The sequence below is a fragment of the Neomonachus schauinslandi genome, chromosome 8 (genome assembly GCF_002201575.2).
Source record: "Neomonachus schauinslandi chromosome 8, ASM220157v2, whole genome shotgun sequence".
Lineage (NCBI taxonomy): Eukaryota > Metazoa > Chordata > Mammalia > Carnivora > Phocidae > Neomonachus > Neomonachus schauinslandi.
In genome coordinates this window covers 105302036-105322047 of record NC_058410.1, presented here as the reverse complement: position 1 = coordinate 105322047, position 20012 = coordinate 105302036, and the positions used below count along the sequence as shown (strand labels likewise).

Below are 20012 nucleotides of genomic sequence, written 5' to 3'. Positions count from 1 at the left end.
CCAGAGAATGACAACATGTTACAGATGGGAACAAATGAGTAAGAGCTGACCTGTCATCAGAAACTAATGTATGCTGAGAAACACTGGAGTGGAACATTTGCACAGCTAAAAGGAAAAGATTAGCAACTAGAATTCCACATATAGAAAAGATACACCTCAAGAAAAAAGGTGAAAATAGATACATTCAGATGTAGAAACTAAAGATAATTCATCACTGGCACACCTGCACTATTAGAAATGTTAGGTTTTCAGGCTGAAGGAAATTATTTAAATGGCAATTCATACCTATAAGAACAAATGATGAGCATGGAAAATGGTAAATATGTGGGTAAATGTAAAAGATTATACATACTTCCTACTATATATATATATATTTTAAAGATTTTATTAATTTATTTGACAGAGAGAGACACAGCAAGAGAAGGAACATAAGCAGGGGGAGTGGGAGAGGGAGAAGCAGGCTTCCTGCTGAGCAGGGAGCCCCATGCGGGACTCGATCCCAGGACCCTGGGATCATGACCTGAGCCGAAGGCAGATGCCCAATGACTGAGCCACCCAGGCACCCCTACTTCCTACTATATTTTAATTGCATTTAAAGGAAAAGCTATAACACTGTGATGTGAAGATGACAGCATGTATAGATTTAATACACTAAATAGTAAATATCTGATCATTTTTTTAAGATAAAAGGACACAGAGACACAGGGACAAAGGAGAGAAGGCCATGTGAATATAGAGTTAGAGAAAAATAGCTGCCAACTGAAAATTCTATACGCAGTACTTTAAAACTTGTATTTCCTTCTAGTCTCCATGTCGTCTTTTTTTTTTAATTATTTTTTTTAATTTAAATTTCAGGTAGTTAACATACAGTACAGTATTGGTTTCTGAAGTAGAATTCAGTGATTCATCACTTACATATAACACCCAGTGCACTTCATAACAAGTGCCCTCCTTAATACCCATCACCCATCTAGCCCATCTGCCACCCACCTGCCTCCATCAACCCTCAGTTTGTTTCCATCGTTCAGAGTCTCTTATGGCTTGTTTCTCTCTTTCCTTTTTTTCTTTTTCCCCTTCCCATATGTTCATCTAGATTCTTTCTTAAATTTCACATGTGGGTGAGAGATCATATGGTGTCTTTCTCTGACTGACTTATTTCACTTAGCGTAAAACATTGTAGCTCCATCCATGTCGTCGTTGCAAATGGCAAAATTTCCATTTTTGATGGCTGAGTAATATTCCATTGTGTGTGTGTGTGTGTGTGTGTGTGTGTGTGTGTGTGTGTGTGTGTATAAATATATATATATATACCACATCTTCTTTATCCATTCATCAGTCAATGGACATTTGGGCTCTCTCCATAGTTCGGCTATTGTTGATAATGCTGATAATACATCAGAGTGCATGTATCGCTTTGAATCGGTATTTTTGTATCCTTTGGGTAAATACCTAGTAGTGCAATTGCTGGATCATAGGGTAGTTCTATTTTTTTTTTTTAAAGATTTTATTTATTTATTTGAGAGAGAGAGAATGAGAGACAGAGAGCACGAGAGGGAAGAGGGTCAGAGGGAGAAGCAGACCCCCTGCTGAGCAGGGAGCCCGATGTGGGACTCGATCCCAGGACTCCAGGATCATGACCTGAGCCGAAGGCAGTCGCTTAACCAACTGAGCCACCCAGGCGCCCGTGGGTAGTTCTATTTTTAACATTTTGAGGAACCTGCATGCTGTTCTCCAGAGTGGCTGGACATGTTTGCATTCCCAGTGCAAGAGTGTTCCCCTTTCTCTGCATCCTCGCCAACACCTGTTGTTTCTTGTGTTGTTAATTTTTAGCCATCCTGACAAGTGTTAAGATGGTATTTCATCATGGTTTTGATTTGTATTTCCCTGATGATGAGTGACGTTGAGCACCTTCTCATGTGTTTGTTAGCCATCTGGATGTCATTGTTGGAAAAGTGCCTATTCACGTCTTCTGTCCATTTCTTAACTAGGTTATTTGTTTTTATTTGGGTGTTGAGTTTGATAAGTTCTTGGTAGACTTTGGATACTAACCCTTTATCAGTTTTGCCGTTTGCAAATACCTTCTCCCATTCTGTAGGCTGCCTTTTAGTTTTGTTGATTGTTTCCTTTGCTGTGCAGAAGCTTTTTATCTTGATGAAGTCCCAATAGTTCATTTTTGCTTTTGTTTCCCTTGCCTGGGGTGACATGTCTAATAAGAAGATACTATGGATGGGGTTCAAAGAGGTTTCTGCCTGTGTTCTCCTCTAGGATTTTGATGGTTTCCAGTCTCACACTTGGGTCTTTAATCCATTTTGAATTTATTTTTGTGTATGGTGTAAGAAAGTCATCCAGTTTCATTCTCCTGCATGTTGCTGTACAGTTCTCCCAACACCATTTGTTCAAGAGACTTTTTTCCATTGGATATTCTTTCCAGCTTTGTCGAAGATTAGTTGACCATATAGTTGTGAGTCCATTTCTTGGTAGTCTACTCTAGTCTATTGATCTGTGTGTCTGTTTTTGTGCCAGTACCATACTGTCTTGATGACTATAGCTTTGTAGTATAGCTTGAAATCCAGAATCACGATGCCTCCAGTTTTGTTTTTGTTTTTTAGAATTGCTTTGACTATTTGGGGTCTTTTGTGGTTCCAGACAAATTTTAGAATTGTTTGTTCTAGCTCTGTGAAAAATGCTGGTGGTATTTTGATGTAAATATGTAGATTGCTTTGGGTAGCACATTTTATCAATGTTTGTTCTTCCAATCCATGAGCATGGAATGCTTTTCCATTTCTTTGTGTCCTCTTCAATTTCTTTCATAAGTGTTCCATAGTTTTCAGAGTACAGATCTTTTACTTCTTTAGTTAGATTTATTCCTAGGTATCTTATTGTTTTGGTGCAACTGCAAATGAGATCAATTCCTTGATTTCTTTTTCTGATACTTCATTTATTGTTATTTAGAAATGCAACAGATTTGTTGATTTTATATCCTGTGACTTTGCTGAATTCATGTATGAGTTCTAGCAATTTTTTGGTAGAGTCTTTCAGGTTCTCTACATAGAGTATTATGTCATCTGCAAATAGTGAAAGTTTGACTTCGCTTGCCAATGCAGCAAGGGAATAAAGGTCCTTAACTTACAGGGGAAGACAGGTTCACAGAAGATTTGTCCACAGAGACTTGGCAAGCCAGACAGGAGTGGAAGGAAATATTCAAGGTGCTGATTGGGAAAAATATGCAGTCAAGAATTCTTTATTCAGCGAGGCTGTCATTCAAAATAAAAAGAGAGATAAAGAGTTTCCCAAACATAAACTAAAGGAGTTCATGACCACTAAACCAGCCCTGCAAGACATTTTAATGGGGACTGTGAGTGGAGACAAAATGACCAAAAGCAACAAAGACTAGAAAGGGTCAGAAAACAAAACCAGAAATACCAACTCAACAGGTAACACAATGGCACTAAATTCATATCCCTCAATAATCACTCTGAATGTAAATGTGCCAATCAAAAGATATAGGGTATGAGAATGGATAAAAAAACACAATCCATCTATATGCTGACTACAAGAGGCTCATTTAGACCTAGTCTCCATGTTTTCTAATGAAAATTCTGCTGTCTTTCAAGTCATTGTTTCCTTATGGTAATGAATCTGGGTGCTTTTAGGATTTATGTCTTTTGTATTCAGCAGTTTAACATGCATTTCTTTGGGTTTACCCTGCTTGGAGTTGGCTCAGCTCCTTGAATCTGTAGATTTATGTATTTCAGTTTCAGATGTTCCATTTGTAGTAGTAACAAAGATCAAATACATAGGAATAAATGTAATAAATATGTGAAGCCTATAGAAAAAAATGCTAAAACACTCATGAAAGACACAAAAGTGGTTTTCAAAAAAGGTAAAGACATTCCCTACTCTTAGATGGGAGTCAACATTCTTAAGATTCAGTTCTCTAAACTGATTTATAAATTCATGAAATCTCAATAAAGACACCAAAAAGCTATTTTATGGAGCTAGGAAAATCTAATATTAACATTCATATAAAAAAATAAACATACAAGAATAATCAGGAACACACAGAAAGAAAAATTACAAGGAGTCTAGTTGTAATAATCTTTAAAATACACCATAAAACCTATGTAATTTAAAATGTATTATCACATGCATAGAAAAATAAGACACTGGTAATAAATATAAAATCATAAATAAATACCAAATACGCTTTAGTATATGATAAAGGAGGCATCTCAGATCATTAGGAAAAGTGTGGACTTTTGATGGTATAACTGGGTAGTCATTTGGATAAAGATAAAATTAGATACACATCTCACATGATAACAAGAATAAGCTACAAATGGATTAAGGACCTAAATGTTAAAAAGGAAACCATACAAGTCTCAGAAGGCAACATGGATGAATTCCTCTTCAAATGCAGCATAAGGTAAGACTTTCTAACTGTGTTTCAAAATTCTAAGACAATAAAAGGTTGATATATTTGGCTCTGTTGAAATTAAAATATTTGCATGTCTAAAAAAAGTCATAAAATCAAAGTCAAAAGATAACTCACACACTGAAAGAATATATTTGTATCATATACTACAAAGGATTGATATCTCTGATATATATGGGACACAGAATCAAAAACCTGATGGACAAATGGGAAAAGGACATGACAGTGTTCCTAATGGCCAACACTATAACAACTTAAGCAATACAAATAAATAATGATATTACTGCATAATGATCTTAAGAATAAAATTTAAATATACATTAGTCCATACAAATATACATTAAAAATTGAATAAATAAATGGTGATAAAGGATAGATAATCCTTTAAGAATAATTGCAATTAAAAAATATAAAAGGAGAGCAGGAAACAGAACACCACCATTAGGCAAATACCAACAGTCATAACGGTCTCAGACAAGATCCACTGATGAATGGTAAAAAAAATAGGCACAAATTTTTAGAGAAGGAAAATATTTGCAGAGTCACAAAATACCTCCCCCAAGATATTTATTACAAAATGAAGAAACTTGTAACTTCATTATAGTGAAAAAATTCAGTGTATATATCACCTTAATCAATTTATCAAGGTTAAAATCACAAAAAAAACATCAAGAACATGACCATGTTGACGCAACACACTGAGAAGGACTCGTTACTTCTGTGGTATTCTTGGCAAAAATGCACAGCCACGTTCTAATCATAAGAAAATATCAGACAGATTGAAAAAGGAAGAGCATCCTATAAAACAACTGTCTGGTATGTTTAAAAAGGTGTCAAGGCCATGAAATAAGGAAAGATGGAGGAATTATCCTAGAAAGGGGCCAACTACAAAGACAAGATAGCTAATCATGAATTGTTACCCCAGACTAGATACTGGGACAGGAAAGGAACATTAAAAAGAAAACTGATGGAAATTGAATAAGGTCGGTAATTTCATTAAAAATATTATACCAACGTTATTTCCTGATTTTGATAATTGTACCGTGGTTACATAAGATGTTAACAGAGGAAGATGAAAGGTATCTGAGCATTCTATGTACCATTTGTGCAGTTCTTCTATAAGTCTAAAGTGAAATACAGAAAAGTTTTGAAAAGCAATTTAGAAAAACTGTACTAATACAGTGATAGAAAACAATTCAGTGTTACCAGGGGGTCAGGGAAGGGGGGAAAGGACTGAACTACCTGGGGGCACAAGAGAACTTTTTTGGATGATGAAAATGTTCTATACCGTGATTGTGTTCAGAGTCACAGGACAGTATTCAGTTGTCAAAATTCACTGAATTATGTACTTAGAGCAGTAAAATTTTGTTTTATGTAAATTACACCTCAATCCAGCAGACAAAATAAAGAATTTCAAATGTAAATACAATCTTTAAAAATAAGTGTTGGGTTGCAGTCCCAATATAAGCAGAATGGAGAAACATCAAATAAGATTATATGTGCTCTTACCAGATTAATTAACTGTGTGTGTACCACGTCTTCTACCAAAACTGCTGTTTCATGTAGAGGCCTCCTAGCATCACCTAAAGAAAACCTGCCAAAAAAAAAAAAAAAAAATTTAGCATACCAATATTAAAAACTAACAAAGGCAAAAAGTGAAAGATACTGATTATCATAATCTGTTAATAAAGTATAACTTGTTCTCTCAAATATTCAGAGTGGATGTACAATTTTCTATGGACAAAGAATTGCATCTCTCCCACACAAGCTACAACTTCCAAAGAAAATGCAGTGTTAGCTATGCTATTTCTTGATCTGTGCAGTCATTTTTAAGGGCATTTACTATTTCAAATAGAAAATATTAACAACTACTTCATAATATTGGCCACTAGAAAATCATGTTACCATACCCAAAGTACTAATAAAGTAACATACTAATAGCCATTTAGAACATTGTAAAAGCATGCAATGTAATTAAGCAAGTAATGTAATTAAAATGAAAAGTTGCTTAGAAAAATTTATATAAATGCCACAATTTATCATGTCTAATTATATACAACAGATTGTCAAGAATGGATTATTAAAAGTACTTAAAAGTACTTTTCTCAACTTTCATATGGTGGACCAGATATGCAGAGAATCCCTTCCTGGTAAAGGACGTTTGAAAATGCACAATACCATATTAACAAATTACATTTAAAGTTTGTTTTAACCATCAGTGTAGGAGATAGAAGGCTGAGAAGATGAGAAAATACAGTTCCACTGGATACAGAGCCCTGGAGCAAAAATTTATTCTGAAGGCATCTAATTATTCATAGTAGCCAATAATCTGGATTTCATCTGGCATTGTATTCAAGATATAGCAAAGAATGCTGGGAACCCAAGCAAGGCAGGAGATCAGTTTGAGGAACCAAATATGAAGTCAGTGATGACTTGTGTGTGAAAGCACTTTGGCTATCTTGCCTGAGGCTATGGGTGAAAGAACAAAAAATGTAATGCTGGTATGAGGATAGACAAATGGAATAGAATAGAGAGCCCAGAAATAAAGCTTTGCATTATGTACAACTGATTTTCAATAAGGGTACCAGGAACAACCAATTTGGAAGGGACAGTCTTTTCAACAACTGATGCAGGGAAACAAGATATCCACATGCAAAAGAATGCAGTTGGATTCTTACCTTGTACCATATAAAAAAATAAACTCAAAACAGATCAAAGACCTAAATTAAAAAAGCTAAAACTATAAACCTCTTAAAATAAAACCAGGAAATCTTCATGACCTTGAATTTGGCAAGGGTTTCTTAACTAGGACACCAAAATAACAGGCAACAAAAGAAAAAATAAATAAATTGGAACTCATCACAATTACAAACCTTTATACATCAAAGGACAAGACAGTGAAAAGACAACCCACTTAATAGGAAAATATTTGAAAATAATGTATCAGATGAATTACCAGAATATATTTATAAACTCTTATAATATAACAATAAAGAAAAAAAATCCCAATTTTAAAATGGGCAATAGGCTTGAATAGATATGTCTCCAATGAAAATATACAAATAGCCAATAGCAAATAATAATCCATCCTCATATCATCAGGCATTAGACAAATACGAATCAAAACCACATTGAGATGCTACTTCAAACTCAGAAGAACGGCTATTGTCAACAAAATGGAAAGTGCTGGCTAGGATAGAGAGAAACTGGAAACACTGCACATTGCTAGAGAAAATTCAAAATGGTACAGCCACAGTGGAAAAACAGTTGGGTGGTTCTGGAAAATGTCAAACACAGAATGAGCTTTTGACCTGGCAATTCCACTCATGGGTATATACCTCCAAAGAAATGAAAATTGAAAACAGGGATTCAAACAGGTATGTGTACACCAATGATCATAGCTACATTATTCAGAATTGTCAAAAGGTAGAAACAACCCAAATCTCCATTAACGAATGAATAAACAAAATATACACATACAACTAAATATTATTCAGCAATAAAAAGGAAAGAAGTTCTGATACATGCTCCTACATGAATGAACTTTAAAAACAGTATGCTAACTAAAGCCAGACAAAAATGACAAATATTGTATGCTGCCACCTATATGAGTTACCTGTAATAAGAAAATTCATAGAGACAGGAAGTAGAAAAAAGGACACAAGGGGATTGGAGAGTTTTTGCTTAATGTGTAGAGAGTTTGTCTGGGATGATAAGAACTTCTAAAACAATAAATAGTGATGATGATAGCACAGCATTTTGAATGTATTTCATGCAGGGAATTGTACAGTTAAAAATAAGTAAGTGGTAAATTTTAAGTTATGTATGTTTTACCACAATAATTAATATGGATGAAAAAAAATTAACCAGACTAGATTCAGCTATAAAGGTAATTAGGGTTCAGAACAGCAGATCTGAGGAAATTACCCGTAACACATCATGGGTAATAACAAAATATCATGATCAATGTTATGCCAAATATGTTGATACTGTGGTGAAATGGATAAATTTCTAAAAAAAAAAAAAAATACAAATGCCCAAAGCTGACTCAAAAAGAAATAAAAAACCTGAATAGTTTTATAAATTTTAAAGAAATTAAATCAGCAGTAAAAAATCAAAGCCCAAACAAAACCCAAGCAAACGTACCTCATCTGTAATTTTGTATCAAACATGCAAAGAATAGATTATTCTAATTTGATAGAACTTTTAAAGAGAATACAAAAAGATATATACTCCCTAACTCATTTATTTAGGCTAGTATAACCTGGGTTTCAAAACTAGAAAAACAGTGGAAAAAAAGTAAAATTACACCTAAGTTTTACTCATGTACATAAACAGAAAAAAAAACCCCATAATTAAAAGGCTTGAATAAAACAAAAGGTAGAATGAGGGGGAATTTACTTTCCCTCCTACCCTTCTCCTATGACCTCATGGGAGCTCCCTATGATCAACTAACAGAAAAAGAGAAGACTCAGGCCCTGGTTTACATATGGTCCTGCACGATATGCAGGCACCACCTAAAAGTGAACAGGCTGGAGCACTGCAGTCCCCTTCTAGAATATCACTCAAAGACAGTGGTGAAGGAAAATCCTCCCAATGGGAAGAACTTTTAGCAGTGCCTCTAGTTGTTTATTTTATTCGAAAGGGCAAATGGTCAGATTTGCAATTATATACTGATTCATGGGCTAGGGTCAATGGTTGGCTGAAAAAATGGTAAGGAACATGATTAGAAAATTGATGGGAAGGAAATTTGGGGAAGAGGTAGGTGGACAGATTTCTCTGAACGAGAAAAAAAAGGTGAGGATATTTGGATCCCGTGTGAATACTCAGGGGCAACCTCAGCAAAGGAGAATTTTAATAATCAAGTGGATACTATCAGTTTTTTCACCCAATCACCCTGTCATCATTCAATGGGGCTCATGAACAAAGTGGTCATGGTGGGAGGGATGGAGGATATGCAGGGCCCAGTAACATGGAATTCCACTAATCAATGCCATCATTGTTACAGCCCCTGCTGAGTGCCCATCTGTCAGCTGCAAAGATCAACACTGAGTTTCTAAACTGGCACCATTCCCCAGGGTGATCCGCCATCTTCCTTGCAAAAGGTTGATTACATTAGACCACTCCCATCACGAAAATGAAAGGGTATGGTTCTTACCAGAATAGACATTTACTCTGGATACGCATTTGCTGTCCCCACATGCAATGTCACTGCCAAAACTACCATCTGTGGACTTACAAAATGCCTTATCTGTTGTCATGCTCCTCCATACAGCATTGTTTGTGATAAAAAAACCTCACTTCATAGCAAAGGAAGTGGTGCACTGGGTCCATGCTCAAAGAATTCACAAGCACTAGTCTTAACATATTTCCCACCATTATGAAGTAGCTGATTTGACAGAATGGTGGGAATGGCTTTTGAAAATCCAGTTACAGTGCCAACTAGGTGGCAATACCTTGTAGAGCTGGGGCAAGGTTTTCCAGAACACTTATACATCCTGTGAATCAACAACCAATATATGGTGCTGTTTCTCCCACAAGTAGGATTCACAAATCCAGGAATCAAGGGGTGGAATGGTAGTGGCAGCACTCATTATTACCCCTAAAGACCCACTAGCAAAATTTTTGCTTCCAGTTCCCATGACCTTATGATTTGCTGGCCTCGAAGTCTTTTCCAGAGGGAGGAATGCTTTCACATTTATTCCGCTGACACAACAATTATTCCATTGAAATGAAATCTTAAGACTGCTGCTCAGTCACTTTGGATTCCTCATGCTTCTGAGTCAACAAGCAAAGAGGGAGTTACTGTGCTAGCTGGGGTGAGTGATGTTGACTACCAAGTGGAGACTGGACTGGTTTGCCACAGTGGAGGTAAGGAAGAGTATGTCTGGAATACAGAAGATCCCTGAGGCCACCTCTTAGTAGTACCATGCCCTGTTATTAAAACCAATGGAAAATTACAACAACCCAAACCAGGAAAGGCTATTAATGGCCCAGATCCTTCAGGAATGAAGGTTTGGGTCATTCCACCAGGCGAAAAGCCACAACCAGCTGAGGTGCTTGCTGAAGGCAAAGGGAATACAGAATGGGTAGTAGAAAAAGGTAGTTACTAATACCAGCTATTCACATTACCAGTAACAAAAACAGGACTGTAATCATTATATTTCCTCCTTGTTTTGTTATAAATATGTTTCTGTGTGTGTGATTATTGGGCAAATACTGTTGTCTCCTTCCTTTCCTTATTCCCTTATCATGTAACGTAAGATGTATTGGATTAATAGCATAATATTTAATTATTATGTTTACATCATAGTAGTTAACTTAGGGATATTAAGAAGTGTAAACATCACTCAAAGAATTAACCTCATCTTCTGGGAAATGTGTTAACACATTTTCAGTTGTACACTGGATAATTGTATCAAGTTAGGCAAAATTATGACCCTGTTATTGTCTTTATTTGGAGATTAAGAATAGTTTAAGGAGATGTATATGGGTGTCAAGGTGACATGGGGTAGTGGTTGATTTTATGTCTTAACCTGACTGGGCTAGGGGTGCCCAAATATTTGGTTAAACATTAAACTGGACATGTCTGTGAAAGTAATTCTGAATGAGATTAATTGCCTGAGGCAAACTGCCCTCTCCAACATGCGTGGGCTTCATCCAACCTGTTGAAGGCCTGAAAAGAACAAAAGGCAGTGTAAGGGAGAAACACTCCCTCCGCCTATATTCAAACTGGGACATCAGTCTTCCACTGTCTTTGAACTCAGACTGGGACTTACACGATCAGCTCTACCGCTTCTCAGGTTTTCATACTGTTTACTCCCCTGTCTCCATTTTGGTTTTTGAATTTCACAATGTACATCTTTTTACTTTGTGTATCATTAACAAATTATTGTAGTTGTCCGTATTTTTACTACTTTTTTAGCCTTTATACTAGATGTATGAATGATTTACACACCACCATTGAAACATTTGAGTACTATGAATTTAACTGGTGGGATTTGTACTTTTATATGTTTTCCAGTTACTAATTAGTATTCTTTCATTTCATTTTGAAAAAGTCCCTTGAACATTTCTTATAAGGCTAGTCTAGTGGTTATGAACTCCTTCGCTTGTCTCGAAAACTATTTCTCCTTCAATTCCTAAGGACAACTTTGCCAGGTCGACTATTCTTGGTTGCCAACTGCTTTCTTTCAGCACTTGGAATATATCATGCCACTCCCTTTAGACCTGCAAAGTTTCTGCTGAAAAAATTTGCTAACAGTCTTGTGGGGGTTCCTTCGTATGTAACAAGTTGATTTGTGGCTTTTAAGATTCTTCCCTTGTCTTTAACCTTTGACAATTTAATTATAATGTGTCTCAGTGTGGGTGTCTGCATTCATCTGATTTGGAACTCTGTGGGCATCCTGAATCTGTTTCTTTCCCTTGGTTATGAAAATTTTCAGCCATTATTTCTTCAAATAAGCTTTTTACCCTCTCTCTCTCTCTTCTTCTCTGGTACCTTTATAATGCAAATATTAGTCTGACTGATGGTATCTTCACTTAAAATATCTTTACTCTTTTTTTTTATTCTTTTTGCCCCTCTGATTGCATGAATTCCACTGTTCTGTCTTCAAGTTCACTGATGCTTTCTTAGGTTTCATCTAGTCTGCTGTTAAACCGCTCTACTGAAATTTTCAGTTCAGTTATTATATTCTTCAACTCTACGATCTCTGCTTGGGGGTATTTTTTAATATTTTCTATCTCTTTGTTAAAATTCTCATTTATTAATGCTTTGTTCTCTTGATTTCAGTGTGCATCTTTATGACCATTACTTTGAATTATTTATCAGGTAAACCACTTACCTCAGTTTCTTGAGTTTTATCTTATAATTTTGGTAAGAACATCTCTTTCTCGTTCCCCATTTCCCTTCATTCTCTGTGTTGATTCCTCTGTGTGCGTTACATAAAATAGCCACCTCCCCAGTCTGGACTGATAGTCTTGTATGGGAGATGAACCTTATCATTCAGCCCTAGTTCTTGGTTGTCTCTCTAAATTTAACCTTCTTTGTTCTTACAGACTCCTAGGTAACTTAGGTACGCCAAGAACTATCAGTGTCCCACAAGGAGAAGGTCTCAGTCAGCACACTGATTTAGGCTGATTGGAAGCTGGACCCCAAAGCAGTATATTTTAAAGTATTCAAACAGCCTTCCCTTAGGGAATGACTAGTAGATGGGTGTTTCTCTCTGTTCCCTCTGTGCGGAGCCCTGGGGTGATAGTTGGTTGAGAAGTGTTTCTTTGCTTGCTACAGTCCCGTGGGAACTGTAACTCAAGATCTGTTGGCCACCACTACCAGATCAAGAGATGTGTCCCTTGGGTGGCAGCCATAAAATCCAGGTGACCAAACATGTGCAAAAGCTCTTTTCAGGGTGATACTCTTGAATTAGATCTGGTCAGAGGGAGAATGCACAGGCCTCCCGGTCTGTGGGGAGGTTCACAATCAGCCCCTAGATATGTGCCAAATTAGAAACTTGGCCCTTAATCAGTAGTTTTTATGATATGCAAATAAGGCCTCTTACCAGGGAGGACTGGAAATGGGTATTTCTAACTGCTACCTCTGTGCTGAGCCCTGAGAGAAAATTCAATTAAAAACTTAATTTTGGGGGACCCAGAAAGGAAAGCTCCACTAGCCACTACAGCCAGTGTGTCCTCTAGATGGCAGTCACAAAAGCTGGATCACTAGATTTGTGCATAAGCTCCTTTCATGGAGATACTGGTGAACCACAGTGGGGCAGAGGGAATACTGCAGACATGTGCTAAATGAGAAGCCTGACTTTCAGGCTGCAGGTTTTTTTCCCCCATTTTTATTGAGAAATAACTGACATGCATCACTGTGTAGGTTTAAGGTTGTACAGCATGATGGTTTGATTTACATGTATTGTGAAATGATTACCGCAGTAGGTTTAGTTAACATCCATCATCTCATATAGATACAAAAGAGAAAATAAATAAATATTTCTTTGTGATGAGAACTTTTAGAATCTACTCTTAACAACTTTCTTATATAACACACAGCAGTGCTAACTATAGTCATCATGTTGTACATTACATCCCTAGTACTTATAACTGGAAGTCTGTACCATATGACCATCTTCCTCCAATTCCCCCTCCCCAACCCCACCTACCTCTGGCACCTATAAATCTGATCCCTTTTTCTATGAGTTTCGTGGGGTTTTTTGTTTGTTTTTGTTTCTGCTTTAGATTCCACATATAAGTGAGATCATATAATATTTGTCTTTCTCTATCCGACTTATTTCACTTAGCATTATGTAGTCTAGGTCCATTCATGTTGTCAGAAATGGTAGGATTTCCTCATTTTTTATGGTTGAATAATATTCCGATGTTTGTATACATATACATATGTGTGTGTGTGTGTGTGTATCTTTATTCATTCACCCATTGATGGACAGTTGTTTGCATATCTCAGCAATTTTACATAATGCTGCTATGAACATGGGGGTGCAGATATTTTTTCAAGTTAGTGTTTGTTTCCTCTGGATATATATCCATAAGTAGAACTGCTGAATCATATGGTATTTCCGTTTTTAATTTTTTGAGGAACATCCATACTGTTTTCCATAGTGGCTGTAACAATTTGCAATCCCATCAACAGTGCATGAGGTTCATATTTCTCCACAGCCACACAAGCATTTGTTATCTGTCTTTTTGATGATGGCCATTCTAACAGGCAGGAGGTGATATCTCATAGCTTTTATTTGCATTTCCCTGATGACTAGTGAGCATCTTTTCATGCACCTGTGGGCCATCTGTATATCTTCTTTCGATAAATGTCTATCCAAGTCCTTTGCCCACTTAATGTAATATTTGTTTTCTGGATATTGAGTTGTATGAGTTCTTTATATATTTTGGATAGTAACCCCTTATTAGATACAAGATTTGCAAATTTTTTTTTTCCCATTGCACAGGTTGTCATTTCCTTTGCCGTGCAGAAGCCTTTTAGTTTGATATAGTCCAAACTGTTTATTTTTTTACTTTAACTGTCTTTGGTTTAGGTGTGATTTCCAAAAAATCATTACCAAGATGCATGTCAAAAAGCTCTTCTCCTGTTTTCTTCTAGGAGTTTCAGATCTTGCATTTAAGTCCATAATCCATTTTGACATAATTTTTGTGAGTGGTGTAAGACAGGGGTCAAGTTTCATTGTTTTACATGTGTATATCCAATTTTCCCAGAACCATTTATTGAGGAGACTTTTTTTTTTTTTGAGTATTCTTGGCTCCCTTGTCAAATATTAGTTGGCCATATATGCTTGGCTGCAGGCTGCAGCTTTTAAGAATGCAAATAGGTGAGAGGCTGCTGGAAAGATGGCAGAGTAGGAGGACCCTGGGCTCACCTCTTGCTGTGTGGCCACCTAGAGAACACTTACATTGGCATAAATACCCCAGAAAGCAACCCGAAAACTAGAACAGACTCTCCGCAGCCCAACAGACAAGAGGCCACAGAAAAGCAGATGCACCCCCACCGACTGCTTTTGGCAAGATCCCATCAAAGTGGTGCCACAAGCCTGGCAGTGTGCGTACAGCCCAGACAAGGGCCAGCACCACTCCAAAGTGAGTCCTGCTCCAGGGAGAGGGAAAGATAACCACACACCAGTCTGACTGTGACCCCAACAGTGGGCTGGGGGCAGGCAGTTGGTCTGACTGCAGGTCCTACCCACCAACAAAAGCTTCTCAGGGGACATCACAGGGAAAGTGCCGCAGTTTGGTACTACTTCATCTCTGGTAAATACCTGGTCTGACACAACTCAAGCCCAGGGTAGCCCTGGACTGGCTCCCTAACACCACAGGCACCAGACTCTGCCCACAACAGGCAGAGAGCCATCACAGGCTGGACTGAAGGCAAACACAGCTCTACCACAATGGAAGGACACCTCTGTAGCAACACACATAGGAGACACCCCTGAAGCACCATTTTCTGCTGAAAAGGAGACACAGCACTGCGGGGCACTACAGGACCTCTTCTACATAAAGCCACTATTTTCAAGTGCGGGAGATGTAGCTCACTTTCAGAAATAGACACAAAATAGACAAAATGGGGAGACAGAGGAATATGTCCCAAATGAAAGAGTGGAACAAAATCAGAGCAAGAGACCTAAACAAAATGGAGATAAGTAATATGTCTGATAGCAAATTTAAAGTAATGCTCATAAAAATACTTGCTAGAATTGATAAAGGAGTGCAGGACCTCCATGAGACCTTCCACCAAGAGATAGGAGACGTAAAAAAGAACGAATTAGAGATACTGGACCACTAAATGGTAATAAAAATAGACCACCTGGAATAAACAGCAAACAAGAGGAAGTAGAAGAATGGATCAGCAACCTGGAGGACAGAGTAATGGAAAGGAATCAAGCCGAGCAGATGAGAGGGGAAAAAAATACCCCAAATGAGAAGAGACCCAGGGAACTCAGCAACACTGTCAAGCATAACAGTCCAGTTGTATGATAGGGATCCCAGAAGGAGAAGAGTGAGAAAAGGGGGCAGAAGATTTTTCTGAAGAAATAATAGCTGAAAACCTGCTGAATCTGGGGAAGAAAGAGAAATCCAGATCCAGGAGGCACAGAGAGCCCCCAACAAAAGCAACCCAAAGAGGTCTGCACTAAGACACAACATAAATAAGATGGCCAAAAGTAGTGATAAAGAGAGAATTTTAAACATGGCAAGAGAAAGGAAAGCAGTTACATACAAGGGAAACCCCATAAGGCTATCAGTGGGTTTTTCAGCAGAAACTTTGCAGGCCAGAAGAGAGCAGCATGATAAATTCAAAGTGCTAAAAGGAAAAAATCTACAGCCAAGAATATTCTATCCAGCAAGGCTTTCATTCAGAATAGAAGGAGAGAGTTTCCCAGAAAAACAAAACCAGCCACGTCCCTGTTACACACGATGCCATCGGCATGCGGGTCCCAAATTCACAGTCCAGCCACCCTCCTGCCCAAGTCAGCATGCACAGCCTGCCACCTGCTCAATGCCAAGTCAACACGCCTTCACCTCAGATTGACAAGGACTCAAACTGACACTCTTCCCCTCAAATTCCAGCCCGTGCTCAAGTTTGTGCACAAAAGTGGGCATAATTATAACAGCAGAATGAAGCAGCCCAAACAGTGACACTAATTCTGTGGAATATATAATGGATAAAAGGAGTGTGCTAGGCTGAGAACATCTCCAACAAACACATCAAAGCACAATACATACAGCATGATTCTGGTTCCTAAGAGAAAAGACGAAATCAGAGAGAGAGAAAACCATAAGAGACTCTTAATCATAGGAAACAAGGTTGCTGGAGGGTAGGGGGTAGGGGGATGGGGTACCTGGGTGATGGGCATTAAGGAGAGCACGTGTTGTAATGAGCACTGGGTGTTATAAGCAACTGATGTATCACTGAACTCTACCTCTGACACTAATAATACATTATGATAATTAATTGAATTTAGATTTTAAAAAAAGGACTCCCCCCCCACCCCAAGAATGTAAACAGGCACCTTTCAGGGAAAGGGTGTGAGACAGGCATTTCTGTCTGCTGCTGCTGAGTTGAGCCCTGGAGGGAGAGCCAAGGCGAGTCCTTGGGGAGTCCTGGCAACCCAGTTATGAACTGTTCCTTTTTTGCTATCATCTTGTGGACAAAACCCCACTGGCTTTCAGAGTTAGTTGTTGTGGGAGCCCATCCCTCCGGTGGAAGTATTAGAAGTTGGGGCACTGGATATTGGGTCCAAATCCTGTGCTCCTCAGGGAGAAGCCAGTTCTGAGTCCCTGCCTGACTGTATGTCACAGTGCCAAGACGGGGTTTATGGCAAGGATGTCTCACCCATTCCGGCTTGTTTCAAACAGATTTTTTTTTTCTCATTTGCTTGGTATATAGGAGTTGCTCAGCTAGTTTCTGGATTTTGTTCAAAGGGAATTTTTCTGTGTATAGTTGCAGATTTGGTGTGTTTGTGGAAGGAGGTAAGTTCAGGAGGCTCCTATGCCACCACCCTGGACTGGAATCTTGGAATTCTCAGGCTTTCTACTGAAACTAAAATGTATACCACTTGCTTTCCTGGATCTCATGCCTTTGGACTCAGACTGTAACTTATATCATCAGCTCTCCTGCTCCTCAGCTATTTGGACTTGGACTGGAACTATATACCATTGGCACTCCTGGGTCTCCAGCTTTGTGACTACAGATCTTAGGACTTCTCAGCTTCCATAATTGTATAGCAAATTGCTTATAAATCACTTTCATACACATAGATGCAAACACACATACAGTTACCCTACTGGTTCTATTTTTCTGGAAACAGGAAAATATGCCCAGGAAAACAAGAGTGGAACATGTATCTATTAATGATAATAATTAACTACTTAAAATCTGAAGAGAAAAATTTTATGATCATCTCAATAGATAGGAAAATCACTCAACAACACTCATGATGAAAATTTTAGTGAATTTGACTTACAGGCATTTTCTTTCATCTGATTAAGAGAATCTACCAAAAACCATATAGGAAACAATATACTCAGACACATTCATACTCTTCAAAATTCACACCAGTATAAGGACTCCTACTATCCCACTTTCATACAGGTATCACATGCTTTTCAAATTTCACATTACACCACTTTGCTTGTACAAAAGATCTATATCAGTACCTGTTTTTGCTAATTTAGAGATATCCAAAAAGGATATTTGAGTTTATGACAAAAGATGAAAAGTAAAACTCATGTTCAGCATTTGGTTTACAACAAGCTGTTATAGAGGCAGGGCGCATCCCAAACAGTGAGAGTAGCACCATGAAGCTCCTTTCCCGGGAACTACACTCAGCATCTCAGCATCAGGCTGCCACAGCTTAGAACTGTGTCTATAAGCATATGTGCTTTATTTTGACTTATTTTGTATATTCATTAGTAAGATGTGTTCAAAGGTATTAGAAAAGCCTAAGTGAGGTTATTTTTCGGGTCTGGGAACACTTACAAAGTTTTCCATATAAATTAATGGTAATTATGTCTCACTCTATGCCACTTTGGCTTAGGAAGTTTTCAGAGGAACACTCTACTTTTGGATGGGGGGGGGGACTTATAATACTTAAGATTGTAGCCAGAACATTAAGACAAGAAAAGGTTTAAACTACCTAAAGAGTGAAAAAGAATAAACTAAAACCACTCTTATTCACATATAATCTGAGTATCTACACAGAAAATCAAAAATATTTGGGAAACAAACTATTTGAGTTAATAAAGGAAATTGTTAATAAAGGAATTAGCATGTTTTTCAAATATAAGATCAATCCACAAATATCATCATCAACACAAAGGCAGAATGAACTCATAAAAACAGACAGCAGAGTGGTGTTTATAGGAGTCAAAAGTGAGGGAAATGGAGAGATGTTGCTTAACGGGTACAAACTTCTATTTATAAGATGAATAAGTTCTAAGGATGTAATGTACACCATGGTGATTATAGTTAATAATATTGTATTTTACACTCGAAAGTTGCTAAGAGAGTAATTTTTACATGTTCTCACCACAAAAAAGAAATGGTAATTATGTGACGTAATGGAGGTGTTAGCTAAAGCTATGGTGGTAATCATTTTGCAATAATTAGTGTATCAAATCAACATGTTGTGTCCCTCAAACTTACACAGAATGTATGTCAATTATATCTCAATAAAGCTACGGAAAAAAGCAAAGGCAGAAAATGCAATTAAAAAGAAATAAAAATCAGTTCTAAACTTTTTATGAAGGAGCCAAGAGCCAAGAATAATCAAGACACTTTTAAAGTGGAAGGATATGTCCTACCAGACTAATTATAAAGCTATAGAATTAAGATAGTGTGTTACTGGTACCAACCAACAAAACAGAACAGGAGTAAAAAGCCCACATTAGAGAGTAAGCTCCACAATGCAAAAATCTTATGTTCACTGATACATATTCAGTATTAAATTCTTTGGAATGCCTGAACAAAGTTTCCCTTCCATTATTTAAATTATTTAAAATCTCACTAGAGAAAAAGTACAAAGTTATCAAAGTGAAATAACTGACTCAAAGATAAACAAATTCAATTCACATCTCTAATAAAAAGAACACTTTAAAAATACTTCTTGTATTAATGTACATAAAACATACAAATAATTATCAAATTTTACCTCAAAAAAAGGTAAATTTTTTCTACTTAAAATCGTGATCAGCATAAACATGTAAACTACCTAAAACACGTCAAGTATCTAAAACTAAGGATGGGATTTGATGAGTATACTATTTTAATTTTCAAGATTGTTAGTACCTCAGCTTTAATTCCACAGTTTTTCTCACATTACTTCTGCCAATTTTTTTCCCACACACAGAAAGCTAGACATTGTCCTAGTGATTTTTGGAAAACAAAATGAAAACCACTATATCTAGCCACAGTCACTTCCTTTTTCCTCTGTAATGTATACAATATTTTTAAGTCACTGAAGGACAAAATCCAAGTAACTGACACTTATAAAAATCTTTTTTTTTTTTTTTTTTTTTTTTTTTTGGGCGCCTGGGTGGCTCAGTTGGTTAA

The 20012-nt window shown here is 37.2% G+C and overlaps 1 protein-coding gene across 1 annotated transcript in view; it reads right to left on the bottom strand.

Annotated features, from left to right (window-relative positions):
- The window catches only part of SUPT3H (SPT3 homolog, SAGA and STAGA complex component), a 542078-nt gene that overhangs the window by 247184 nt on the left and 274882 nt on the right, over positions 1–20012 (bottom strand). Inside the window, exon 3 of the mRNA XM_021691899.2 lies at positions 5945–6029. Coding sequence (XP_021547574.1) covers positions 5945–6029 — 85 coding nt within the window. The remainder of the gene's footprint in view (positions 1–5944; positions 6030–20012) is intronic.